The following is a 27,234-nucleotide window of genomic DNA, read 5'->3' as shown; positions in this document are numbered from 1 at the left end:
TTGTTGATCCAGCCGCATTCTTTTGGTCCCTCTTGCCGCTAATTTAGGGATCTATTTTTTTTTTTTTCTCAACTGAGGAAGTTGTTCCCTCCCCTGAGTTCCCAGGAAAACCTGCGAGCGCTCCTCACCTCCCACTCCCACTCCCAGCCTCACAGATGCGAAGGGCTCACATCAGGCAGGGATCTCTGCAGCTCCGCTCCCATGTTTCAGGCTTTCTGAGACCGGTACGTACACTTCTGCTGGAAATTCATGCAACACACTTGGATTCACTTAAGCTGTGCCTGCTTTCACTGCCAGGGGCGCCTTTTTTTAAAAAAAGAAAAAAATTTTTTTTTATAGCTGCCGCCATGTGGTAAACATGTTTTTTGTGCAGTAAATGATTTCCTGATGTTCAGCACAAGTTTACAAATGACATCAAAGTTGGTTTCTTAAAAACAGATGATTTACCTCCAGAAGCCTTCACTTACGTTGAATAAGCAAAGTCTTCATCAGAAAAGATAAAAAATCAATTTCTTCCCTTCAAAATTCTGAATCTGCATGAGCTAAAAACAAGATTTTAAAGCCTCGTTGTGGGAGAAACATGTTTTCTGAATTCACCGTCGGGTTTTCTGCATATCTAACTGCTTACTTGTCTGTGTTTGGGAGAAAAGTTTCATGGGTTCAGAAACAAGCTGACAGATGCAGAGATGTTGAGTCAATCTTAGAATTTAAGGAAAATTAGCGGAATTATTGGAAATGCAGAATTTTTCAGAGAAACCTCTGCACAACAAAGGTTCGGTTCAAACGGTTGTGCTGAGCTCCTACTTTCCACTTGCACTGAACGAAACAACTGTCCTACTATGACAAATGTGTGACTCATAAGGTGATTATTGTTGCATGAAAACACGATTCTCCTCTGAAAGCTCCTCTGAATCGTGTACAAGGAGATTAGTTGGAAGTTGCTTTACAGAACCGAAAAGTTTCCTGCGTGCAACTGGAAGCCTAAAACAAAGAAACCACAAGAACCTGACACTCTGAACCGCAACGTTACCTCCTACGTAGCTAGAAACAAACTGAATGAAATTCTCAGGGGACAGTCAAAGAAGCCTGGGAGTTCTCCTGGTTTTTTTTTTTTTTTTTTTTACGTCCGCGTCTCATTCTGTGCCAAAAGCACATTAGAGAACACTCAGACAATCTGGAACAAATTCTTTCCAAAAATAGATGTTTCTAAACTATCTTAGACTGCTTTCAGTTTGGATTTCTTTAGTCTAAACCCTTGTGGAGGCTCGGTTGTAAAAGAAAAATCATGAATGAAATGAAAAAAGGGACATAATATTGTTTATGGTGGAGCTTTAAACTGTCAAAAATAATGTTAAACGGCATTTTTTTTTTTTTTTTCCCAACTATTGATCCAGTAGGTGGTTTAGGTTTCCACCTTCGCCCATTAACACACGTCAGTTAATTATGTAAAAATAAATAGTGAAAGTTTTACCTTTTAATCTTTTTGCTTTGAAAAAAACTGAAGAAAATGTTGAATAAACTGAAGAAGCAAACATCAAATTCCAGATACGAACTGTTGAAACTTATGGTCCACTTCTGTCATTACCAAATAATAGTAACAATAGGAATAATCAAAATGTAGCCAAAACCAGAAATATAAGCAACAGAAAAAAAACATTAAACAATCCAAAAGCATCATTAGCCACAAGTCAAAGCTTGTTTTGTTCGATTGTCTAAAGTTTAACTTAATTTATTAAAGGAAACTATGATCAACTGTAGATTTTTAATAGACTAACATTAAAATGTAGTTTAGGGTGCAAAGATGACTTAGATTATATTTATAAAAAAATAATGGAATAGTAAATAACACACAGATACAGCAAAACTACTTCGAAAATGAAGTAATGCATTAATTAGAAATTAAAGAAACAAAGATATAGCCGTCCTCTTTACTGTATTTACAGTTCTGCAGCCAGCAAACACACGTGGCACTAGATTTAATAAACATTTATATCAATATGGGGTATACTTATATAGCGCCTTTCTTCCTACAAGGACAAAGCGCTTTACAGTCACAGACCCATTCACCCAGTCACACACACATTCACACACACATTCACACACTGGTGGCGGCTCCGCTGCCAAACACAGGCGCCCGCCTACCACCAGAGGCGGGCGCCTCTGGTGAGTAGAGTTTAATTTGTTTCTCAGAAGGGAGAAAGTACATTTATATAATCCTATCCCTATTGAGTTCTATCTTTTAATGTATAATTTTTTGCGTAGTTGGCATAATCTTGTTCTGTTTAGATCAAGTGCAGATTATTTATAAGTAACTAAATAGAATATTTATGGATTAGCCTCAGAAAACATTCTTCCATCATTTCAGGAGACATGAAAGAAAAGCTGCTCCTTTACCGTTGTGATGAATGAACAACAAATCATCAGATTTAAATACATATCGCTAGTAAATACGGGTTTTTAATGTGAAAGAAAAGTATTTGGTCATTAATTTAAAAGCATTTTCTGCTAACACAACAATCACTGACCTAATCCATACCGACTTGTTTACAATCCAATACATAAGCAAGACATAGAATGTACGTGGAATCGTTCAAAAGTTACTTTGTTACTTTATGAAAGTCAAACAAGACATTTCATAAGCCTAATCAATAAAACTGAACCATTTCCGATAAAGTGGAATAAAATTCTAATGTGACTAAAATTAATTAACAGGACAAATAAGTAATTAAAAAAAGCAGAATGCATAGAGTTTATGTTATCTTGAGCTTATCTGAAGAAATAAATGTGTAAAATCCATCTGTAGTTTATTTTTGAACAATCTCTGAACTTTGTGGCTGCATGAGAAACAGATTATTATGAATCGTGGAAGGAGCACAATCGCAGATGGAAAACACAGATGATCACATTCAAATGCATCACTTCCAGATGTTGGAGCTCACATGACCCAACTGGGCGTGAGCGCGTCTGTGGCTCCAGGTATTACTCATGTGGTCGAGTCTGTTTCAAGAGCTTTATCACGGGGTCAACTGTGAATAATTAACCCTTTAGGTCTTAAAGGTTAACAAGATGGAATTCATGTTGGACAAGACCGAGTCTAGGAAATGAGTGTAAATTACTAAGGTGTCCTCTGAAGTCATAGATGTGTATCAGGAGTGAGCCTGAGGAGCTCCTAAATCCTGTTAGACAAAAAGGTAAACACTTCTATAAAACTGTCAAAAGAACTTAGAAAAACCAAAACCCAAACATTTTTACTGGAGTTTTCTGTGGCTGCATTAGTACTGCAGAAAGGAATGCAGAGGAAAAAAAAACCCCCATCTGATTGAAGTGCTGTTTTTGGGGATTTTAACATGTTGAGGTATTTTTCTGAAGATGGTGGACATGTATAGAAAGAAATTTAATCTAAAAGTTGTATTTTTGAGTATTTCTTTATTCAAATTGTGAATCAAGAGTAGATGAAAACATTGCGGTTTAAAAAAGATCGTATTTGTGACGTGGAAAATAGCACAAGCTCCGGGCTTCGCTCCACTCGGATACATCCACTTGCAGACGTCTTCGTTTTTCTCGTCCGAGCTAACATCTGGGTAATGCTAGGTTGGGGGTTTGAGGGGCTGTAAGCTAGCGGGAGAGCGTGTAAACGGAGAGCTCTCAGGAACGTGGATGGGAAAGGGGGGCGGGGTTGCTCCTGACCAACGGTCCCGCCCACAACTCAGAGACAAATTTCTGATGAACTACTGCCGCTCTACAGAAATTATGTCCTAGAAAATCACACAGTTTTATTTTATTTGGGCTAAAATAGCAAAATTATAACTAAAAGACCATTGGAGCTCCTCTTAAAATAGATCAAAAGATGATCGGAGAGTTTCACAGTTTTTTATGCATCCAAATGTGAACAAATAGCAACAAAAAAAACGTTGGACCCACCAGATTTGACAAATTGCTCAACCTAAGATGCTAGGCGACAGAATGACTACTAAAACGGAAGCCATATGCAAACACAGCAATATGATTATTCATGATCAACAATCAAATACACAACATCCTATTTTAAGAATAACAAATTCAAGTAAAACTAAGATTTGTTTAAAAATAATTTTTCTTGAAAGGTAGAAAACAAGACCAAGTTCTTGAATCAAGTCGCAGTTTTACAGTTTGGTGTTTACGGCCGGTTTATTCCTCTTTTAGAAAGTCTGTCTTTAGATGTGCAGGCATTCTTCAGATCGTCTTCCTTTTGTTCCACCCTGCAAAAACAACACAAAAAAAGAACAAAAAAGCCAAAATTATGGACTTGAAGCGAAAACACAAACATCTGCAGAGACCGCACAGAGTTATGGTGTCGGAAATGTTGTTGTGGGAAAAGCCAGTAAACATTTCTGTCCACTGCTAACAGGATGTGCTCCATCACTGTCATTGTGAACCATCATTTACAGAAGTCTCCTTTTATATTTCATGGGGTTTATATTTTTGTCATTTTTTCTTTATCAAGTTTTATGATCAAGAAAAAAAACATTGTAGAGAAACAATTAAAAGATACATTTAAATTAGGTTTCGCATGTTTTCTTTCGTTTAGAATGGCAGCACAATGGGAATAGACTCCCTAAAAGTACATATAATTGAAGGCTTCATTTATTTAAATACAAATAAAAACCAGGCACTTCTGACTCTTTCATGGTAACATTTGAAACTCGAACCAATACATACAAATCAGTGCTAATAAAAGGATCAACCTTTTTTTGTAATAAAATACTTTCTTTAAGATAAGGAAAGGGAAAACGATAACAGTTGGAAAGAAAGCCTGAGATTTCATGTTTAGCCGTATATTTTTAAACCATATATCCCTCTGCTGTTGTGCCTCATGAAAAGAACAGTAAATTTAATCCACAGGATTAAAAAAACAAGGATCTATTCATTTAATATATGAATTTAATATGTTATATAAGGCATCCATCATTTTTTTGGGGTATCCGAAACTCCAATTACCAAAATCCAGTGCCCTGGGAAATCTTTGCGAAGCTTTAGGTTGTGGCTGAATTCTCTCACTAGTCTCTCTAATGCTCTATATAGGACATTTGCCAACTTTTTGGGGGGTGTCAGAATCTACAATTGGAAAGTCTAGTGCCCCAGGAAATTACCCAGAAGTCTCTGCAAAAATCTAGAGTGCATCGATGCTCAGACGATTGGCGAATACAGACCACGATGCATTGCATTTGAACAATTTTCATTTGATAAATATATGTAAATGTCCCTTTATTATAAATCTCTCACGTTTTTATTAAGAGAAAACAAAAATAGTCTTCATAAAATGTTGTTGTTTTTGTAAATGGGTGATGTCATTTAACAAACAAAAAAAAAAGTGGTGAAGACGTCTCCAACTGTAGCTGCTGGCTGTGCTCACACAGGTCACAGAGCACCGTTATGTACAGTTAGAAATGATTTTCTGTGCCAATTTCTGCAGAAATTGGCACAGAAAATATATTATAATATTCTGTTAAATTGCAACTGAATAGCTGCTGTTACAGCAAAAATAACTTGATTTTCATATCTTAGAGTTGGCTCTGTCTTTCTGTGCACCTTCTTTTTCTTGCTAAGGTAACACTCTTGACCCAACATCCCTCTCTTCTACTAACCATCTGATGTGATGAGAACATTTCAATTTGCTTTAATCTAAGGCATATTTAACATTCAGTAACCCATGCTCTGTAAAACAGCCCCTGTACCGACTGTTGACTGATTTTGCATGACTTTGTTACAGGAAATGGTAAAAGAAATCTATCCAATCTATGCTCAATAAAGAAGGTAAATTGTGTCTCTGCATACTATGTCTTTGCTGGAATAATGATACTGAGCATAAAATCTTATTTTTCTTATAAATTGTGCCATATTTTTTAAGGAACATGCATTTGTAAAATGAGCGGGAGGGTTGCACACATCAATACTATCTGAATCTTTGCCAATGTCAAACAGCTGAATCTTTTGCCAGCAGTCCCCCCCCCCCCCCGATGCCACTACATGATATTTTAGAAATTACCGTTTTTATACCATGAATACTCCATTGGTTGTGAAATGAAAAGTGATATACCACACCTAAAAAAGAAGTTCCGTTCAACCTTATATAAATGACTGTGCTGGCCTAAACTCCAGTTTTAATTTAAAATATTAAGATTTTTTAAACAAAAACAAAAACATAGGTTCTCATACTTTATTCTACAGTTTGTCACAACAGCAAGACCGGTGAAAAACCTTACTTACTTACTTTAGCCTGTTTGGTTAATATGATCATTTTGATGACTGGGATGCAGCAGAAAAATAGAGAGAAAATAAAAAGTGTAGGGATCTATTAATGCCCAACGATGTGTCCATTATCAGAAATGAACGGACAACGCCTGAGCCTGAACCGCCCAACACTAAGCAGTTGCTTGTTGCTTCGGCAAAGTGCGTTAATTTGTGATAATGGACGCATCGTAGTGCCTTATCCCTTACATAAGTAGGACTGTTGGTGATGAGGGAGAAAAGTGTGCATAGCTGGTCACCAGTTGGTGCCTCTGGCTAAAAAAGCTATACCCAAGATATGTTTACATGAGGATTTGGTCAAGATCGCAGGCAGTTTGATCCATTTTCCCCACCTTTAAATTCTGCAAACCGTCTTGCATAAACCCGCGATTTGATAGGTGTTCCCACTTTGGATTACAGGGTTCAGATCCAGGCTTACTGCAAGACCTCCACTGCTTCGCTCTTCTCTTTCTGCACTGAGAGAGAGAGCATCCAATCCGATGTGCCTTTTTATTCCCAGAGGGAAGTGGATGAAATTCCTCTCTATTACCTCCATTAAGAGATGTTATCATAGCAGAAATACATTACACTGTTCTCTGCAGCTTTTGCACACTCTGAGTATGCAGCACTGTTGTTGTGGACAGAAACTATCATCTCTGCTTGTGCTGATTAATAGTAAATGTGCTAAATGCTAAATGCTGCTAAAACTAAACATTTTTCAGACATCATTGCAAGCAACCAGCACAATCCTCGGGTTTTATTTAAAACCATTAACTCTGTTTTAAATGTTCCACAACCGGTCTCTCTTGAGAACTCAACTGAGGTTTGTGAGATGTTTATGACCTTTTTTATTGATAAAATCAAGAACATTAGGACCCTCATTAGCCCCCCCTCTTTCAGTCACTCCGTCTCCACCTCATGTTCTACTGTTCTCCACCGGTTTGAGCATGTCAGTCTGTCTTACTTGGAAAAATTAATTAGTCAGATGAAGCCATCAGGATCTCCCAATGATCCAGTTCCACCTCGTCTTTTTAAAGAAGTGTTTCCCACTCTGGCTCCCTATGTTCTCGATTTAATTAACGGCAGTTTAATTCATGGGAGTGTGCCTTCGTGCTTCAAACATGCAGTAGTAACACCACTTATTAAAAAGCCTGGCCTGGACTCCTCCATTTTGTCAAACTTTAGACCAATTTCTAAGCTCCCCTTCCTTTCGAAGGTTTTGGAGAAAATTGTGTACTGCCAGTTAACAACGTTTTTAGAGGAGAACAGCATCCTTGAGGTGTTTCAGTCAGGATTTAAACCCCGTCACAGTACCGAGTCTGCGCTATTGAGGGTTTCAAATGACATTTTTCTAGCAACGGATGCCGGTCACCATGTTGTTTTGGTTCTGCTCGATCTGGCAGCTGCCTTCGACACAGTTGACCACCAAATCCTTTTGTCTCGCCTGGAAAGCTGGGTGGGTCTTCGAGGTAGTGCTTTAGAATGGTTCAGATCTTATTTAAATGAGAGGAGCTTCTGTGTCCGTCTTGGACGTGCAGAATCCCGTAGAGCAACTTTCACATGTGGTGTACCTCAGGGCTCTGTTCTGGGGCCTCTTCTTTTTTCATTGTACCTGCTTCCACTTGGGTCTATTCTCCGCAAACACGGGATTTCATTCCACCTCTATGCTGACGACAGTCAGATTTACATACCGTTAAAACAGGAAGAAGCATATTCTGCTCACCAGTTACTAGAATGTCTTGATGACATTAAGACATGGATGTCATGTAACTTCCTGCACTTAAACCAGGAAAAAACAGAGGTTCTGCTATTTGGTCCAAGTGATGTCTCTAAGGCACATGTCGACTTAGGCGTTTTAAATGATCACCTGAAACAGACAGCAACAAGTCTAGGTGTGAAACTGGATAGCAATTTAACTTTTAATGCTCATATAAACTTAGTGGTGAAATCCAGTTTTTTTCACCTGAGACAACTGGCCAAGGTTAAACCTCTCCTCTCCCGCCATGACTTTGAGATTTTAATCCATGCTTTTATTTCAACACGTTTGGACTACTGTAATGCTCTCTATGTTGGGCTTTCCCAGAAATTACTTGCTCGTTTGCAGTTAGTCCAAAATGCAGCTGCCCGTCTTCTAACTGGTACACGGAAACAAGAACATATCACTCCCATTTTAGCATCTCTTCACTGGCTCCCAGTTCGCTTACGCATTGATTTTAAAATTCTCCTATTTGTTTTTAAATGTCTCCATGGACTCGCCCCAAAATATTTGTCTGACCTGATTCAGGTGTACAATCCCCCCCGCTCCCTTAGGTCAACAAATCAGACACAGCTGGTCGTCTCGAAGACCAGGAGAAAACTGAGAGGTGACCGAGCCTTCTCAGTCTTCGGACCAAAAATCTGGAACGAATTGCCCCTGTACCTCAGACAGATAAACTCACTCAGTATTTTTAAATCTGCTCTTAAAACATATTTTTTCACTTTGGCTTTTAACTGAGTTGGGATCCGGACCTATTTTATGTGTTTTATGCTTTATATTTTTATGTGCTTTTATTAATTTTTGTATTGTTCAGCACTTTGGTGAACCTTGTTCTGTTTAAAGTGCTTTATAAATAAAGTTGAGTTGAGTTGAGTTGAGTAAAAGGCAGTCGTGGAAACATTTGCGGAGGCTGTCTTCATGCTTTTCACTCTGGATTCTATTGGAATTGATTTTTGGCGCAAACCTCAGCTACTATTCTGCGATAGTTGCCTTCATAGTTCCCAAATGTTGATAATTTGAAGACGGATATTCTTGTAATGTCCTCTTTGTGGCCTTTTTTTGACATCCCTGTTGACCTTAAGATTGGTGATCGTAGTGGAATGGCTTACTTTAAACAATTCTCATGTTGCATCCATTGCCCGTATCTGAGAACTGGACTCTGTGTGACATCACCGATCGAAAACAGTCTGAGTCATTGTTTCTATGACAACCAATCTCACTGGTTAGTAGTGAGCTTATTGGACGTCCACACCCCTTCTTCGTGAAAGTGGGCTGCTTGAAATCTGTCAATTAAATTTTTTCAACGTTGGATAGGGGGCCAGCAGGCACCACCTATTTTTATCCAGGCACTTCATTGGCCAGTTTTTAACTTGAATAACTTGCAATACAGACAAAAAAAACATTGGAAAACATTAAGATTAGCAGAAACATGTTAGAAAAAGTATCAGAGCAAGACTGGTAATTCTGATAGAATCAGTAATGGCTGTTCATTTCTATATGGAAGTCTTTGGGATTTTGGCTTCTTGGAACCTAGTGGACAGTACTTCCTGTTTGAAATGTGAAGGGTGGAGGGGGTCACTCATTCCAGTTGTCAGATACAGTCAATGGATTAACCCTAAAAAAACTGGGTTAAAAACAACCCAAACTACTCTCTAGCACTTGTTCTGGGCAGAATATCGTCTGACCCAACACTAGGCAGTTTGAACCCAACATGGTTGGGTCACTATCCAGTTGAATGGGGTTTTACTCCAAGTTGGGTCAAAATTACCACGATTTTGAGTCGCAGTTAGTGGAAATTGGATAATAGAAACAAAAATGTACAAATGCTGGAATTTGGGTTGTTCCGCTACTTCCCCCAAATACTTAAAACAATTGTATAAAAGGACTGTAATTGGTCAGAACAGTATTTTATTAAAAACAGAATACAATTTATGTTCTATCTAAACCCCATGTGGCTGTTCTGAAGCTCAAAACAAGAGAAAAACTCTGTTTGGTTTTAGTAAAAGCATTTGGTCAAATCCTCCACGGCTTATCCTGCAAATGCATGTTGTCCTTAAAATATTAGAAACAGCAAAGTCAACTTTACTATACAATCTCTTCTTTTAGCACTTTTCTTTCTATAATTTGTCACCTTTATTGCACTGATTGGTGTAATGTGGAGAAATTGGGTACTTCTGTGTTTGAACAGGTTTTACACCTGAAAAGCTTGACACTTGTCTTTTTACTGTTTTGTTTTGTTTTGAAAATTTAAAAATAAGTTCAGTGGTGTATTGCTTGCTTATAACAGTCAGAATGATAATAATCAGTTTATTTTTATATATTTATTTTTGGTGTTATGTATGGTGGCCCTGAAGTGGAAATCACAAACAAATCACTCATAATAATGACAGTTATAAAATAATGACATAATGACATAATGACTGTTATAAAAGCCAAACAAAAAAAAACACTTTATTTAAGAAATCTAAGCAAAATTCTAGAGACCTTAAAGAAAACAAAATTAATTTCCAGAATTAAATGTTAAAAAATGACACAAAATCAAAACCCGGGAAAGCTAGGCTACTATGGGACATCACTGATTGGATGATGATATATATCACTTTATGCCAAATAAGTTTTGGTTGAAATGATGGACAAACATCAACACCCAAAATACTGTGGGACGCAAAGTCCCACAGTACCTTGTCCTTTGTTTCATTTAACATTTCTGGAAGTTACTTTTGTTTTCTGAAATGTTTTACAGAAATCCTAACAGGATAGGTACTTTGGGAGGTACTATTTACATGAAGTGATACTGGGTATCATCAGCATCCAGTAAGGGAAGTCCTGTAATAACTTATAAAATACATGTCAGGAAGGGCATCTGGCATATAAACTCTCTACAGATCACCTGTGCAAATCAGTGAAAGCTCATTCACTGTGGCGACTCTGAAGGGACATGCAGAAAAGTGAACAACTTTTGTTTTCATTTATTTTTTCTTTCATTTTTTTGGGAATGTGTTTTGGTGTCTGGATTTTTTTTTATTTCTAAAACGTATATATATATATATATATATATATATATATATATATATATATATATATATATATATTATTATTTGTCTTGCTTTTTCTTATTGCTGTTGTTATCTTTAATTAAATTTTGTGTTAAGTGATTTGTTGGTGTGATTTGCACTTAAGGGCCACCGTAGTTCTGAAAAAAAAATCTTTCTGGAATTTTATGGAGAATTTAACACAAGTTAAGGCTGCTGCTGCTGCTGCTTCTGTTTTCTTCTGTGGTAAAACCTGCAAAACGTTGCATAAAGAGGCTCGTGTGACTGTTTCTGAAAATGAGGGATTGATTTGTTTATGCAGGAACACGACTGAGATCTTTGCACTGGATGTTGTAAGAAAAACATTTTTTGTGTCACGTTATTAGCTCAGACGTTCACTGAGAAGAACCTGGCTTTACGGAAACAAACAGAGACCCCCCCCAGCTCTAACCTCCCGAGTTACTCATGGGGAAAGTCTACTATGTCAGTAAAAATGTCGGCCTCGCCATTCTTGCGCTGGCAGCAACTGCACTGGTTACAATAGTGGCTCTATCCATCGCCTACAACAACGAAAAGGCCAAGAACTTGGGTAACAATGGAGGGGAGGTGTCAGACACCAGCACGCCTGTGCCCCCCACAATCCCCTTCATCCCTAAAGACCCGTGGGATCACTACAGACTTCCAACTTCCCTCATCCCGGTCTCCTATAACGTCACACTGTGGCCTCAGCTGGAGCCCAACGCTGATGGCGTTTACACCTTCACGGGGCGTTCGGCTGTGGTCTTCAGGTGTTTAAGGGCCACAGACCTCATCGTCATCCACTGCCACAAGCTTAACCTCACCAGCATCCGTGGACACCACGCTGAACTGAGCAGCCTGGACGGAGCCGCTGTTCCTGACATCCAGAGGACTTGGCTCGTGGTGAGGACAGAGTTTCTGGTTGTCCAGCTGCGCGGCAGACTGACCGCGGGAGCGTCCTACATCCTTCAGACTGAATTTGGAGGGGAGCTGGCTGACGACCTGAAGGGATTCTACAGGAGTGAATATGCAGTGAACGGTGTGAAGAAGTAAGCGCACGTTCTTCAGTCTGACGGTGAGAAGTGCTGCTTCGCGGTAATCCCTCAGGTTGAACGCTGTTTTGTGCCGTTTCAGAGTCATTGCCACCTCTCAGATGCAGGCGACGTACGCCAGGAAAGCTTTTCCCTGCTTCGATGAACCAGCAATGAAAGCCATCTTCAATGTCACCATCATCCACAGCAGAGACACCACAGCTCTTTCCAATGGCAAGCAAATATGTAAGTCCTACACCAAAGGAAAGCACGCTCTGCAGAGACCTGGTGACAGTAAAATCAGCTTTTAACGGCTTCCTCTGTTTTTTTTTCTTCCAGACTCTGGAGACACTCTCATTGACAACAAGCCTGTCAGAGTTACTGCGTTTGAACCCACCAAGAGAATGTCCACGTACCTGCTGGCGTTCATCGTCACCGATTTTTCCTACAATTATCTCAACCAAAGTAATTTGTTGGTGAGAAGTTTCCATATATTCATTGTTTCAAAATGTACACAGTTATTAAAGTCTTATTCACAACTGCCTTTATGGGTGGATAAAGGCTTTCTGCAAGTTTTTTCTATGGGTCGCAGGTCGTAGTGAACGCTTACTCAACAAGTAAGGGTAAATGAAGTAAGTGAAACGTCGGCAGGTTGTACAGATTTATCACTTTTTTCACCCTTTGAACCTAGTGCAATGTGCAAGGGACTAGTGCTGTTCAAGTGATAAGTACATGCTCCTTGCGTACAGCCTGACTTCTGGAAATGGGGAAAATGGGCAATCAGAGCGAAGTTTGTCTGGAAATCCTGTAAGCGTCCAATAGGCACCTACGGATCACCTGCACACTACGTGCATGCAGCATTTGTGCACGTGGTCAGTAAAGGTCCAGCATTTGCACATTACTAAGGGCTGTGTCACACAGTCATTATGTTGTTTTTGCTCATATTGCACGGATGAATATTGGTCACATGTGAACATACGTGTAGAAAGTGAGAAAAGTTGTAGTCTTTAGGTTAAATTTTCACAGATGCATCACAAAAAACCACATTAAAACCATGGAAGAAGTATGAATAAGGAACGCAAAGAACACATAAGCCAACTTAGACCATGAATCGTGCAAGATTGAGCGGTTTACAGTAAACCCTTGTTTTTCGCGGGGGTTACGTTCCAAAAAGAACCTGTGATAGGCAAAATCCGTGAGGTAGAAACCATTTTTTTTATTAACAAATATTATACAATTAAAAACTCTATTATACATTGAAAAGAAAGAACAAACCATTTTACAGGCTCAAGCATTTGTTTCACAAATAAAAGTACTTTGAAACGCTTTTTCAACAAACAACTTCTGTACTGTACTGTCAAATAAGAATTTTAATTATCAATGTGAACAGAAGGCTTCAAATCGCGGAGATTAGCCCCGCCCACCGCGACCTGAGAGTAATTGGATTAAACGGGAGAAAATTTAAAATGATTATTAAAAAAATACAAAGTACGGTGGGACAAATAGTGACTCAGGTGTATTTCACTGCTCTTCAGTCTGATCCGCTGCATCCTGACTCCACTCTGCAGTGTTTTCTACCTTTGAAGACCGCGGTGCAGGTGTGTTTGTTCGGGAGAAGAACATAGTGATTGACAGTTCTTGTTGTTGTCGCTCTTTTTTCCATGGGTTATAGAGAAACTCGAAATTGCAAGATGATTTGCACATATCTGTTGTAAATTTGGCAAGCTGTTTTACCTACGTGTACATGTTAAACTGCAACGTTATTGACGCACAGGTAGAGAAGAAGCGGAGTGACTTTTTAGCCAATCAGAATGCAGAACACAATGCACCATGCAAATCCGTGAAGTAGCGAAACCGTGAAAAGTAAACCGTGTTATAGCGAGGGATTACTGTATATGCAATTCGTTAGTGATTTATGCGTCAATTACGCAATTTGAATTTGACATATTGACCGTATATGCGATATTAAAGCTATACATCGCTGTGAAAATTCTATTAGACAAACGTGGAACGGTCGTGGAAAATTTGCGTATGCATCTCGCAAAAATAATGCACAGTTTCGTATAAACTATGTAAAATGCGTGTAAACTGTGTAATTCTGCGTAACGGCAAAAATCCGAATTTGGGTAAATACCTGTCGGTCGAAACTCTTGATGCATATCGAACATCGATGAATGACGAATCCAAGAAACACTTATGAATTACGTACATCATGCATGTATCAGGAAAGGCAGACACTGTTCTGACCGAGAAAATGCGCAAAATGTATGTAGTGGCTAGAGTGCAGCGTAAGTGCAACTTGCAACAGCATCAACCGGTCGCCATTAGTGCGTTCAACTTCAATCATTCTGAAGTTCCAGAGGAGCTGCAAGGCACACCCCCGCTTCCTTTAAGATGCGGCCGCTTCCCCCTACGGCCCTCCATGGACACAAACAACCCAAAAGCCTGCCGCACCCACACGGGGATCAACCCCCTGTTTGGGTGCAAATGACGGGGGCATCAGACCATTCATCCAAAACAAGAACTTTTCTTCTTCCTGTTTGCTCAAAACTCTGAAAACCTTTTGCAGGTCCGAATTTGGGCTCAGAGAGAAGCCATCGAACGGGGGCACGGCGACTACGCTCTCAACTTGACCGAGCCCATCCTTCACTTCTACCAGAAGTATTACAACACTTCCTATCCTCTCTCCAAGTTAGGTGGGTCCGCCGGTTAAATTTAACCTGGTAGAAACTGTCAGAAAACCTAAACGGTGCTAACAGGCAAGATCTTGGAAAAAAAAAAAGGATATAAACATGAAGTCTCAGGGAGTCTCTTTGTCGAGTTTTAGGCTTAAAGATCTCATTTCCCTCTAAATGAGACAAAACAAACCTATTAACTTTTCAGTAAGATGTAATTACAATAAATCTTATGTTAACTGTTTAAAAACTTACTTTCAGCAATATTTCTGATGACACAAGTTGTTTTTTTACTTCATATTTACAAGCAGACGTGTAATTTGTGGGTGACCTGCACTCGTAGGGCCCTAAGGGTACCTGCTTCATATTAAAAAGTGTCCTAGTGCGCTCTGGATTTTATTTTTGTTTTTATTGTACAACAAATTTCTGTTACAGATACAAGAAAAAGTTTTGGTTGCATTTGTTTAAATAACAAAATTGACAATTGTATTATTTGCACCTACACAGGTATCATAGCTGAGTAGTTATCTATTAGAAGTTTATTTTCAAACTTCAGATGTGTTTTTGCTGCCCTTTTCCGACTTTGAGCCCCTGTCCCTCTAAAATCCTTTGTACGTGCCTGGACTTGTTTTAGGAAACAGATTTGCTTGATTTAACGATGGTGGAACGTTTAAATTGACTAATAATTTTTAAGACAAATTTTGTGTGTGATTCTAGTCTTAGTTTGAGATAGTTATGGTGTAGAAATAATTTTGTAGGTTTTAAAATAGGACATAATTGGGGGGGGGGGGGGTCCAAATAGACCTATTTTATAGATATCAAACATTTATAAGCAGTGGCGGTTCTACACTAACTTACTCCCTGGGCGAGTAACCCCACCAGCGCCCCCCCCCGCGCACACATACAAAATTTGACAACATCCTGTTGTGTTCCCTATCTTCTATTTAGCCATTTTACTCAAAAAATGCATGACTTTTCTAGACTTGTATTACAGGGGGGTCAAACTCAGTCACACAGGGGCCTAAGTTAAAAACACGCTTAAGGTTTTGAGCCGAAGAAGATAAAGATTTACTGAACTACACACTTAAGCTAAACTTTTAAACCTTTTACACTGAACTTTTTGAACATAAATATGAATAAAAACAGGAACATTAATCCAGAATAACTCAAGTTAAACCTTAAATAACTTGTAATATTTTGTTCTCCATTTAAATATATTCTGTCAAAATTATACAAATATGAACATGCTGCAGGACAAAAAACAAAGAAAGCCTGGAAATATTAATAAGAAATTACATACCAAATAATTCCATTTTTTTGCTCTTTCATCATTTTTTAGAGCATTTTTTTTAGAGCTGGACTCCTGCTTCATTTTTAGCAATAATTTCTTAATGTGTGACGTCCTGTGTGTGTCTTTGTGAAACATAACAGAGGGATTAGATCTAAAAAATAAAACTTATTGTGATTAATATGTTTAGGTCTTATAAAACATTAAAGACTAAATCTTAGAACTCATCAGTGGGATTACTCCAAAAATATTTGGCATTTCCCTAAATTTGTGCAACACCAACAGTAGAAATCCTCCAAAAAAACTCAATCCATAAAAAATGGTCTGCGCTCATCCCCCCTCCCCCTCCCCTTCCCTCTGACACACGCGGCTCCGTCTCTATGACGGGAGGCGCAGCTGCGGCTCAGAGTTGATTGGGAGTCTTTTTCTATCTAACAATCACCTGTTAGTGTGATTCAGCCACCGGCGAGTTACGCTCCCCTCTCGAGTTTTTTGACTTATGTTCCAAAGACTACCGCAAAGAGGTGTGGCCGCAAGCGTCTTGCAGCAGAGGGCGGTGGTCACGTGCGCATCGGGTCTGCTGTGTCGGAGCAAAGAATTGTGGGAAATAATCTCTATTGCCTGCTTTTTTCGAAATTGGGTTGAGCACGGATGTTTGTTCTGCCTAATTCCTTTTCATGTGCCTGTTTTACGTTGTTTCACTCTGAGGTATTCCTTTTTTTTTTTTTTTGCACCATAAGTGTGAAGAGGAAGTAGGAGGAAGACATTCTTAATAGTCTGATGTGTTTAATTACAAGCATTAAGTGTCGGCTGCTGAAGCAATTTCAAATTAAAAGCTCAAAGCTTCCTCTTTGAATTCAGCATGTAGCACATTATGTGTAACGCATCAGGCACGGCAAATGCCGCCCCCTGTGACGTGCCGCCCTGGGCGACCGCCCACATCGCCCATATCTAAAACCGCCACTGTTTATAAGCAAGACACACTTATTTTAAAACTTAATATTTCCAGTTACTAGAATAATTTACCTAAATTTAAGTGTTTGTAGCTTCAGTTTGTCTTAAAAGGGCAGGACATCATAAATTATTTTAAAAAGTCCAAGTTTTTTACCCTGTTTTTTTTCACAAGGACGTTTTGTCAATGCGGTGGATGCAAATCAGATTTTATTCTTAATTAGAATTGTTTATCATCATTTAAATTGGGAAACACAGGAGCATTATGCATAATATCACCAAACAAACTCATGTGTTCATCAGTGGAGTGCAGTAAAATAGGACACTCAAAAAGTCGTTTTCTTTTTCAGTTTTATTTAAAAAAGTAAAAAAGCAAAGCATTCCAGTTTTTGCTTCATTGTTCCCGTGTTTTATAGGTTTCAGGAATGCTTTAGTGAGCTCTCCATCCTGATGCGTGTCATGCGTGCTCTTGGAGTTCATGATCTGTTTATTTTCTTGTTTCTTTTGGCGCAATTTCCATCATTTTTGTTGAATCGCTTCTTTGAGAAATAAGGTCTAACTTTGGCAGGTGAGTTTGATTCATTTCTCCAAATTCTGCTCCATTATTCATTTATTTTCCGATAGTGCAAAGGGAGTTAGGGCAGTCTTGACCGCGCTTGTTTCTTTCCTGATTAAAAAAAAAATCATAATTTTAAAATTCATTTTATCACTTATGCTATCTGGAATATTTGAGGAATTTTAAGGCGGGATTTTGGTAGATTGTGCTGAGACAAGGCACCAGATTAGTTTTGTGTAGTTTTTCACCTGCACAGCTGATGTCTTTGTTTTTTCCAACTTTTTTTAAAAACTAAATTACTCTCATTTTGTGTTACGGGTAAGTTAAATGTGTTTTTTTTTCCTTTTACCTTATGCTTTCTGTTCTGGTCCTTATTATAAATGTTATTTTATTGCCCTCTACAGTTTTAGTCAAGCAAGTTTAATGTTTGTCACAGCCATCAATTATAAATGAGAACTGGACTGATTGACTCCTCCCTCCTGGTGTTTCAAACAGGAAGGACTTGCTGGTTCCAAGAAGCCAAAATCTCACAGACTTGTATAGAGCCAAAACTGGCCAATCAGATGTTTTAATAGAAGTGGGTGGTGCCTGCTGGCCTCCATGTCCAACATTTGATTGACAGATTTAATGTAGCCCGCTTTTGGGTGGTAGGGGTGTGGCCTCCAACAAGCTCACACTTTGAGTGGTTGCCATAGAAATGTGGACTCCGATTGACTCGGACCAATCACTGCTTACTGTCAAAAAAATGGTTCCAAATGGTTGGGAGTAAGCAATTTTCTGTGGGTGATGTCACACTCAGTCTAGTTCTCACACACAGTTAATGCTACAAAAACCTTCTTTACTTACATGTTTATGTGAATAAAGTGTGCATTTTATAGATTCATATGAACTTTGGGCGACCCAGGTATGTGCATGTTGCGTTTCCCGCTCTCACAGGTCATTTGAAGCCTGTCACCGCTCTGTCTGCAGATCAAATTGCTCTGCCGGATTTCGATGCTGGAGCGATGGAGAACTGGGGTTTGGTCACGTACAGAGAGAGTGCTCTGCTCTTCGACCCCCAGCTCTCCTCCACTGGAAACAAGGAGAGGGTTTCAACAGTCATCTCGCACGAACTGGCTCACATGGTACGCTGCTGCTCTCCTCCCAAACCCAACTTCAGCGCATATCATTACCCATGGTGAACCAGAGTGGTTCCAGTAATCCTTCTCCTTGATCATGACTTATTTTTACGCTGTCATGCATGAGTCTCTGAGGCGGTTTCTGTGAAAGAGCTGCCATTTCTTATCATGGCTCAGCTGTTTCTGTGTTTTTGCTCTTTTCATTAGTGGTTTGGAAACTTGGTGACTCTGCGGTGGTGGAACGACTTGTGGCTGAACGAGGGCTTTGCGACGTATGTGGAGTACCTCGGGGTGGACTACGCCGAGCCCTCGTGGAACATGGTGAGTCTGCTCTGGCAGCGGTGATACGGTTTCAGGAGTCGCGGTTTTCTCAGATGTTCAGGCCGTCAAAGTGGCTTTCCTCTGTGCTCGCCTTCAGAAGGACCACATCGTTCTGAACGACATGCAGAGAGCGTTTGCCGTGGACGCCCTGGCCTCCTCACACCCACTCTCCAGGAGGGAAGAGGAGGTCAATACTCCTGCAGAGATCGATGAGATGTTTGACACCATCTCCTACAGCAAGGTCTCCTCCTGACTAACCCAGGCGTTTCTGATTTCTCAGTCATTTCAGGCCCGTATTGACGTGTTTGATGTTTTTTAGGGGTCTGCGGTGCTGAGGATGCTGTCAGCATTTCTCACTGAGCGCGTCTTTGTTGTAGGACTCAGCGTGAGTAATATTATGGGCTGCATGATCTCTGTTTTTAAATGGTTTTGGTTTGACTGATTAGGTTTAACAGGCACAAAGCTGCTCATTCCAGTCTCTCCTGCGCTCTTTCCATTCTTTTCCCCCTTTAGTCTTACCTCAAAACGTTTGCCTTCAGCAACACAGACGACTCAGACCTGTGGGACCATCTCCAGCAGGTTGGTCTGGTGTCAAACATCTGAGCTAAGATGAGCATCCTGTCACACGTCAAACCTCTCTGGTTCTCCATTTTCCTCCTCAGGCGGTGGATAGGACGCCAGGTTTGGGAATTCCTCTCTCTGTCAAAGACATCATGAGCTGCTGGACTCTCCAGATGGGCTTCCCAGTGGTGACCATTGACACCCGCACAGGAAACATCAACCAGACGCACTTCCTGCTGGATCCGGACTCTATAGTGGAAAGGCCTTCCCAGTTCAAGTAGGAAAAGTATATATTTGCATGAATATTTTTGATTTCCGTTAAAGCCTCTTGCATGAAATGTACAAAAAGATGAACAGTAAGATGTTTATGCTTATTATTTTGCAGCCCTTCTACCTAATTATATTATATTTGAACATATTTGGTCATTGTTTTGAATCCGTCCTTATTCGGTTCCATAGTTTCGTGATGAGGAACGATTTTTTTGTCCTTTTAGTTGATGTCCCACCACTTTAGCTGTGAAAACTCAGCTCTAACTACAACTCAGAGGCAAATTTCTAATGAACTACTGCTGTGTCAATGTCTATGGCTTCAGTCCTACCTCACCAACCGTTAACAGTTTATTAAAGGAAATTAGCTCATCCTCCACTGCTCCTCTGTTGCAAGGTGTTCCCCAAGGTTCAGTGCTTGGTCCACTCCTGTTCATCCCCTCAGCAACATCATCCACCAGCATGATCTAAATCTTCACTGTTATGCTGATGACATACAACTTTACATTCCAAATCCATGAGCTCCATAATTTACTTTACACTCACCCGCTGTCTAATAGACTGTCAGGGTTATGTCTTTTCCTTAACAGAAAAAAAAGAACCACACAGGAAACGAGAATTGTTGTTAGACTTCTACAGAAAGAGAGCTGTTTGTCACAGCGCAGGCTGTCACAGAGGAACTCTGTATACCCCAGTGCTTGGAGCCTCTTTTTATTGAAAGCTGAAGGTTGCAGACATGAACATGGGTCATTCCATCAGGCAGAACAGGAACATCATGTCTTGTATAGTCAGCATTTTTTACGTCAATGTTTTTTTTACTGAAAGGCAGAACTGAGAAGCAATCATTTTCTGGTGATAATAGTATGTAAGCAAATAATAACTACATAAACACCAACACGGACATCAAAAAGATGTCTTAAACACAATTTTCTCAAACTCAACTGTGATAATAACTGTGTCAGTCTTAATTTGCCCCCAAAACCGTGACAAAATACATTTCAATTTTTCTGCTTCAACAACACCACACTTTCTCCCTCACCAGTCATTAGTAACCTTGGAATTCTCTTTCACACCTATTTCTCATTTGAACAAAAACCAAATAACCTGGTCTGCTTGTTTCCACCTGAAAAACATTGCACGTCTTCACTCATCCCTCTCTCTTTCTGGTGCTGAAACCCTCATTCATGCCTTTTTTTTACCTCTCAATACATTCAGAACTCTGCTGCCCGTCTGCTCACACACACCCATTCCCATGAACACATCACCCCCATCCTCCAGAACATTCACTGGCTCCCCATCGCTCAGCGAACCTCACCGATCTGTTCCAGCGTCTCACTCCAACCCGCTCTCCGCGCTCCTCCGATGCAAACCTCTTGTTCTTCCCCTGTCGGACCAAGCATCAAACTTGGGGAGACGGAGCTTTCTCCGCTGCAGCCTCTGGAACACTCTGTCCCAACACCTCAGAGACTGCACTGACCGCCCAATGTTTAAAAAATCTCTAAAAACTCATCTTTTTAAAGTTGTAGTGAACCTTTAATCTGTCATTTTTATGTTTTTATTCCTATTGTATTCTCTTCGCTCTTGTTTATTTTGGCTGTTTTTACTCATGTGGTGTAAAGCATCTTTGTGTGCCTTTTAAAGTGCTATATAAATAAAATGTATTATTATTATTATTATCATCATTATTAGAAAACTGCACAGGATTATTTGGTTTATCACTTTTAGATTTCGTAAAAAAATAAAGAAAATCTTACACCTTCATCTTTTTTGGTTTGTAGTTGACATACAGTCCCTACAGCTGCTCCAACCAGACACAAATGAAAGCACAAAGTAGAAAACTGGCTTTTCTGAGTCATTATCTGTGAAAAAACGATCCACTCAAAGTTGGTGATAACTGGGAATAACTCTGTGATTTCACTCATGCTGTCCAGTTACATTTGGTACGTTCCTGTCAAATGGATGAGGAATGGTGTGGAGCAGAAACAGTACTGGCTCCTTCAGAAAACAGGTACAGTCATCACCAGGAGTTCTTATTTTGTTATGATTAGAGGAGAATTTATTGGAAACAAAGATTTTCTTCTCTTCTCTTCGTCTTAGCCAGTGTTGATCAGATGAAAGTTTCAGGGCAGGAGTGGGTCCTCGCAAATACCAACGTATCTGGATTCTTCAGGGTCAACTACGATCAAGACAACTGGGATCGTCTGATTGATCTGCTCAGCACCAACCATCAGGTTTGACTCCAGCATCCAATGGTTTTTGTTTGAGTGCAAGTTTGAAGGTAGACCTCATTTTGTCTCTCAGGCTCTACCAGCCATCAACCGAGCACAGATCATAGACGACGCATTTAACCTGGCAAGGTAAAGACACAAAATGGAAATGTAAAGCTCCTTTATTCTTTGATGAGGATGCCAGTTTGTTGTTTGTGGTCTTCAGAGCAAAAATAATAAGTACCAAACTGGCCCTAAGAACGACCAAATATCTGTCCAAAGAGAGGGACTACATTCCCTGGAAGTCAGCACTGGAGAACCTCAACTACTTTATTCTCATGTTCGATCGCACAGAAGTCTTCGGAGTTCTGCAGGTTTGTCTATTTTCAATCCAATAGGAGAAACCTTCTGGTGGACTTCATGAACGACTGATAAGTGTAACTCTGTTGTAGGCATATCTCAGGAAACAAGTCAGGCCACTTTTCAAGCATTTCCAGATGCTCACAGCCAACTGGACCATTATTCCTGCAAACCACAATGACCAGTAAGAACTTGGTGTTTTAGTCAAAGCAAGACACTGTGAAGACTGTTGACTGTGTTGATGCATCAGGTACAATCAGATAAACGCCGTTAAGATGGCATGCAGAGTGGAGGTGGAGGGCTGCAGGGAGCTCATCAAAGGATGGTACAGACAGTGGATGGAAAACCCATCTCACAACCCGTAAGTACTATAGCTGCACATGTTTTTACACCGGTTTGGTTACGATTTCTACCGTTTAGTTATTAAAAAAGACAAAAAAAAACTCTCAATGGTGACAGGATCCATCCAAACCTGAGAAGCACGGTTTACTGCCACGGCGTGGCTCTGGGTGGCGTGGAGGAATGGGACTTCACCTGGCGGATGTGCAGAAATGCCACTCTGGTTTCTGAAGCGATGAAGCTGAGGTCGGCTTTAGCCTGCAGCAAAACACCATGGCTGCTAAACAGGTGTGTCTCTGTGTGTGTGGGTAAGTATGTGTGTGTGAGGGTGGTGGTGGGATGGGGCGGTTGGAGAACTTCATGTTTGTTGGAGTTGAACAAGCAAACTGGTCCACCTTCTCAAGATGCTCCACAAAAATAAAGAAGAAAGTCCAAATTATTCAAAATACTCCATGTCATCATGATTCACTTCAGACCATTGACTATATATTAGAACTGGACCGAGTGAGTGTGGCATTACCCATAGAAAATGGTTTACTACTGGCTACAACCAAGTAAAGTCGCCACATATGGCGGCTTTTACATGCCCCGCCATGTAATTTTATCCATGATTTCATATAGTTGTTATTAATGACGCTGCGTAATACTGTATGACACTGGGAACTTATTCACTGTGGATCCCATAATGCAGTGCTTCACCTGCCCTGATGAACACTTCCGCTGGCCCTCATGATGCAGAAGAGATAAAGTTGATTCTAAAAAACAGAGCTTTTAATAAACGATCGGAGGCAGAATAAATGTTTGCTGACATTACTGGTAAATCCGCATGTCTCATTTATGGAGCAATATGGCTGTAATTAAGGAATATACCAATACTTTATGGCCGATAAGCCGCTACTTTTTCCCTAGGTTTTGAACCATGCAGCTATTCTGTGGATGTTTCTTCCATCCCTAGGAAAGCTTTAACCAGAATTAGAATCAAAAATAACATAAATGAAAAGTCAATGCAGAGAAGAATAGACTACGCTACTTTTTCTTTAGCAGGTAGAAGAACACTCAGGACAAATTACTAACTGGTAATTATTTTTAAATCTTCGCCCCTTCATCATGAAAACCACACAAAGAAGTTCATACGATGCTATTTTTAAGTTGAAGGCCATCGAGCTTTCTATCCAGGAAGGACGGCTTGTATATCTTTTTTTAAATGTATTTTTTTAAATAGAACAGATGCAGCTTACATGCAGGTGCGCTCTTTAGTCCAGAAAAAAATACAGTAATCTAAGACGGCACCGTGAAACAAACGTCAAATGCAAACTTTGCTGAGAAGCTGAGCACGCTGAGTTTAGATGGTGTTTCGGTAACTTTGCAGAACAGTAAAGGAATTTAGAGTTGTTTCTTAACTTGTTTGCCATCGATGTGGAACCTGGACCTGTGCAGGTTCAGATGGAGCTGGTTGCCTTCAGGCTGAAAAAACACAGCAGCTCAAAGTACGACACCGCAGGACTGCACAGTTTATTCACTCCATTCCTGCAGAAATGCCCCAGCTCCGTCTACAACCATGTGCACGTTTGGTCGCACGTTTCTGTGTGAGAAGCTCTTCTCAGTAATGAAGACTAACAAAACAGCAGACAGGTGTCGTCTCCTGCAGTCCATCCTGATAATCTCTACAACACAGGACGTCACACCAAACACAAAATGATACCAGACGTCCAGCTCTGATAAAATGACACAAGAGCATAAAAAAACGAATTTGATTTATCGCTGAAAAGCAACAATTTTACTTATATTTCCATCTTTTGTTTGTTTTGTTATGCATCGTATTCCTGTTTTGATAGGTTTAATCTGACAGGATATATTATTATGGAGAGAAAAATGTAAGTTATTTAAGGTTAAAGTTGATTCATTTTCAGTCTATTTTTTTATTGAATTTGTGTTAAAAAAAGGTTTTGTACTAAATGTTTAGTTTATCCTGTGCGGCTCACGAACTCCAGCGTGTTTTGGGTTTTGCCCCCCGAGCGATTGAGTTTGACACCCCTGCTCTAAATGGCAGATTTGGGAAAAAAAACTTTCAGCAGAACAAGACTGATTGAGGACAACTGTAACTGGCTGGGGTCTCAGAAAACATAAAATATGCAGGAAGAGTACAAATCACTGGACAATTTTAAGACAACAAAAAAAAGCTATGGAAGCAACTGCAGAAATGAGAGAAGAGCAAAAACTGAAACATTGATTAATACAAACGAAATTGACAGTCCTTTGGTTGGTGATTTATTTGGGGAGTGAACCCTGGTGACCCCTGGTAGAGTGTGACTGCATGAGTTATATCTAGCCCAGTGATCTCCAACCCTCGGGTCGTAGACCAGTACCGAAGTTGCTGAACCAGTACATTCCAAGACTTTCTCTAAAAAATGACAGTTCAGTGGTCCCTCGTTTATTGTGGAAGTTAGGTGCTAAGATTATAGATGTTATAAGGCGGGAAAACCTCTCACTTTGTACTTTCTACACCACACACATGGACACTTTTCACACTTTTCTCTCTTGTTTGAAATCTCGAAGTTCCAACCTTCATAGAAGGAGAAGACCAGCTTCATAGGATGAAAACAAAGATACGATGGCGATCAAAGATCTATGTAAATTTGGCACATCTTGTACCGAAAATGTTCTGTACAGGAAACATGGCACGGCGGAGGTAAAAAAAAAAGTGCAAAGATTGCACAAAAACAGGGAGGCTGCGAAAGGTCTTTACACACAAAGATTCATCTCATGATTAACTAAAACCTCAGATGATGAAGACGTCTGCCACATTGCATCAAGGGTCAACCCAACACAGCATTTCAGAAAAAGGACATCTTATTTTACAGTCAAACACGGTGGTGGGAGTGAAATGATCTGGGTCAAATTCAGCAAAGAGGATTAAAACCATCGACAAACAGTCAGACAAATTAGTACGTTTGGGTTTTGAATAAAGTCGGTTGTAATTTTTAAACCTGCATTCTGAATTAACTTTGATTTCCTTTTTTTGTGTGTTTTTCAAGCTTGTGTGAGAACCTGAACCGTGTCACTCAAACGTAGCAAAAAGAAAAAAAATCATCTCAAGCGTTTTGATTTGTGATGTGATTTACTGTAGATGGCATGTTGTTTAGTACATTTCTTGCGGCAGGTATCTGGAGTACACTTTGGACCCAACTAAGATCCGCAAGCAGGACGCCTCTTTCACCATCCAGGAAATCTCCAATAATGTTGTGGGAATGCCGCTGGTTTGGAACTTTGTCAGAGAAAGATGGAGCTACCTCTTAAATGAGTAAGAGCTTTCTCCTTTCAAACTTACCACCTTTCTCAAAGGATCCATCACCTTTATTTTCAAGCTCAAAGCTTCCCAGCCGCCATTTGTCCCAATCATGTCCAATAAAGCACGAAGAAAACTCTTCCCTCAGCTCTTTTTTCTCTCTCTGTCAGGTACGGGGAAGGAACGTTTTCCTTTGCCAATCTCATCGGCGGAATCACGAAGAGATTCTCCACAAAGTTCGAGTTGCAGGAGGTATGCAGCCCACACATCTACCGTCCACCGTGGCGAGCACGACGCCTGGACACAGCTCAGGTTCTGCTTTTTCCTCTCTTTACAGCTGGTGAAATTCAAAAAAGACAACATTCGTGTTGGTTTTGGCTCGGCCACGCTGGCCCTGGAGCAGGCCATAGAGAAGACCACCGCCAACATCAAATGGGTGACGGAGAACAAAGCGGAGGTGCTCCAGTGGTTGACGGAGGAAGCCACATGAGAACACAGGAAGTGAACAGGCGCCCCCCGTTTTTTTTGTTTTTTGGGGCATCAGGAATTCGTAACGAGCGACAATCACTGTAACGACAAAAACTCCACAACGACTGTTACTGTAACGGCTACAGTGTAAAGGAAAAGACAAAGACTGTGTGTTTTCTGTTCACATTTAAATGTATGGTTCCTTTGATGTCTGCAGTGCATGTCATCCGGGAATGGTCTGGATTTCAAGCAGCCCCTTCCGAAAGCATTAACAGTGACTCTGTGACTATTAACCCTAACAGTGATGGGATGCGGACTGCCTTTCATGCCATTTTCATAACTCGTGGATAAGATGGAATGCTTGCCTTTTATGTGTGTGTCAATCTGCAAACGTGCAACGACTACAGGCCTCCGACAAGCTTCCTCTTGTTTGTTGCTCCAAAAACCCATTTGCCCTCCTCTAAGAGGCAGCCTCCTGGTTGCGTCTGCCTGGTCCTGTAGTTTTTGCACATTTTTATTAATCTTCTGATTGTTTCTCCTTTACTTTGAACTTGAAAATAAATAGTTTCACCATGCATTGAGCCTTTCTGTCCTGTCTAACCACAGACTAACATCGTACAGTGGATTTTGAAAGCCGTTTCTACACAGGAGCACAAACTGGCATTCTTAACGGCGTCGGGCTGCAGCGGTGCAGGATTTTTAAAAAGAGGTGAAATTGGCAACCGCAGCTCTT

General features: G+C 40.2%; 1 protein-coding gene across 3 annotated transcripts; it reads left to right on the top strand.

Moving 5' to 3' along the window:
• The first annotated feature begins 7 nt into the window (after positions 1 to 7).
• LOC101170261 (aminopeptidase N) lies at positions 8 to 27,078 on the top strand. 3 transcript variants are annotated; one of them, XM_023953667.1, is made up of 21 exons: positions 8 to 224; positions 11,442 to 12,122; positions 12,208 to 12,350; positions 12,444 to 12,580; positions 14,674 to 14,800; positions 18,544 to 18,698; positions 18,900 to 19,013; positions 19,111 to 19,254; positions 19,333 to 19,398; positions 19,527 to 19,592; positions 19,676 to 19,851; positions 21,773 to 21,849; positions 21,939 to 22,072; positions 22,143 to 22,198; positions 22,275 to 22,422; positions 22,501 to 22,592; positions 22,659 to 22,769; positions 22,868 to 23,035; positions 25,908 to 26,048; positions 26,204 to 26,285; positions 26,371 to 27,078. In XM_023953667.1, the coding sequence occupies exons 2-21, from the start codon at positions 11,521 to 11,523 to the stop codon at positions 26,521 to 26,523; spliced, it is 2,892 nt and encodes a 963-aa protein (XP_023809435.1). In that variant the 5' UTR covers positions 8 to 224; positions 11,442 to 11,520; the 3' UTR covers positions 26,524 to 27,078. The 3 variants fall into 3 exon arrangements, with proteins under 3 accessions (XP_023809435.1, XP_023809436.1, XP_004067512.1); XM_023953668.1 differs by having other exon boundaries at positions 11,378 to 12,122; XM_004067464.4 differs by lacking the exon at positions 8 to 224 and having other exon boundaries at positions 11,135 to 12,122.
• Positions 27,079 to 27,234: the final 156 nt, after the last annotated feature.

This window comes from Oryzias latipes, chromosome 3 (assembly GCF_002234675.1).
Source record: "Oryzias latipes chromosome 3, ASM223467v1".
Lineage (NCBI taxonomy): Eukaryota > Metazoa > Chordata > Actinopteri > Beloniformes > Adrianichthyidae > Oryzias > Oryzias latipes.
Note: the sequence above shows the minus strand (reverse complement) of the source record. Positions and strands in the feature narration are given on the sequence as shown.

Bases quoted from the DNA above. Each gene is read 5' to 3' on its own strand.
- LOC101170261 (XM_023953667.1), top strand. From the start codon at position 11,521: ATGGGGAAAGTCTACTATGTCAGTAAAAATGTCGGCCTCGCCATTCTT. The intron at 12,123-12,207 runs GTAAGCGCACGT...GTGCCGTTTCAG, and splicing joins GCAGTGAACGGTGTGAAGAA to AGTCATTGCCACCTCTCAGA. The intron at 19,014-19,110 runs GTGAGTCTGCTC...GCTCGCCTTCAG, and splicing joins CCGAGCCCTCGTGGAACATG to AAGGACCACATCGTTCTGAA.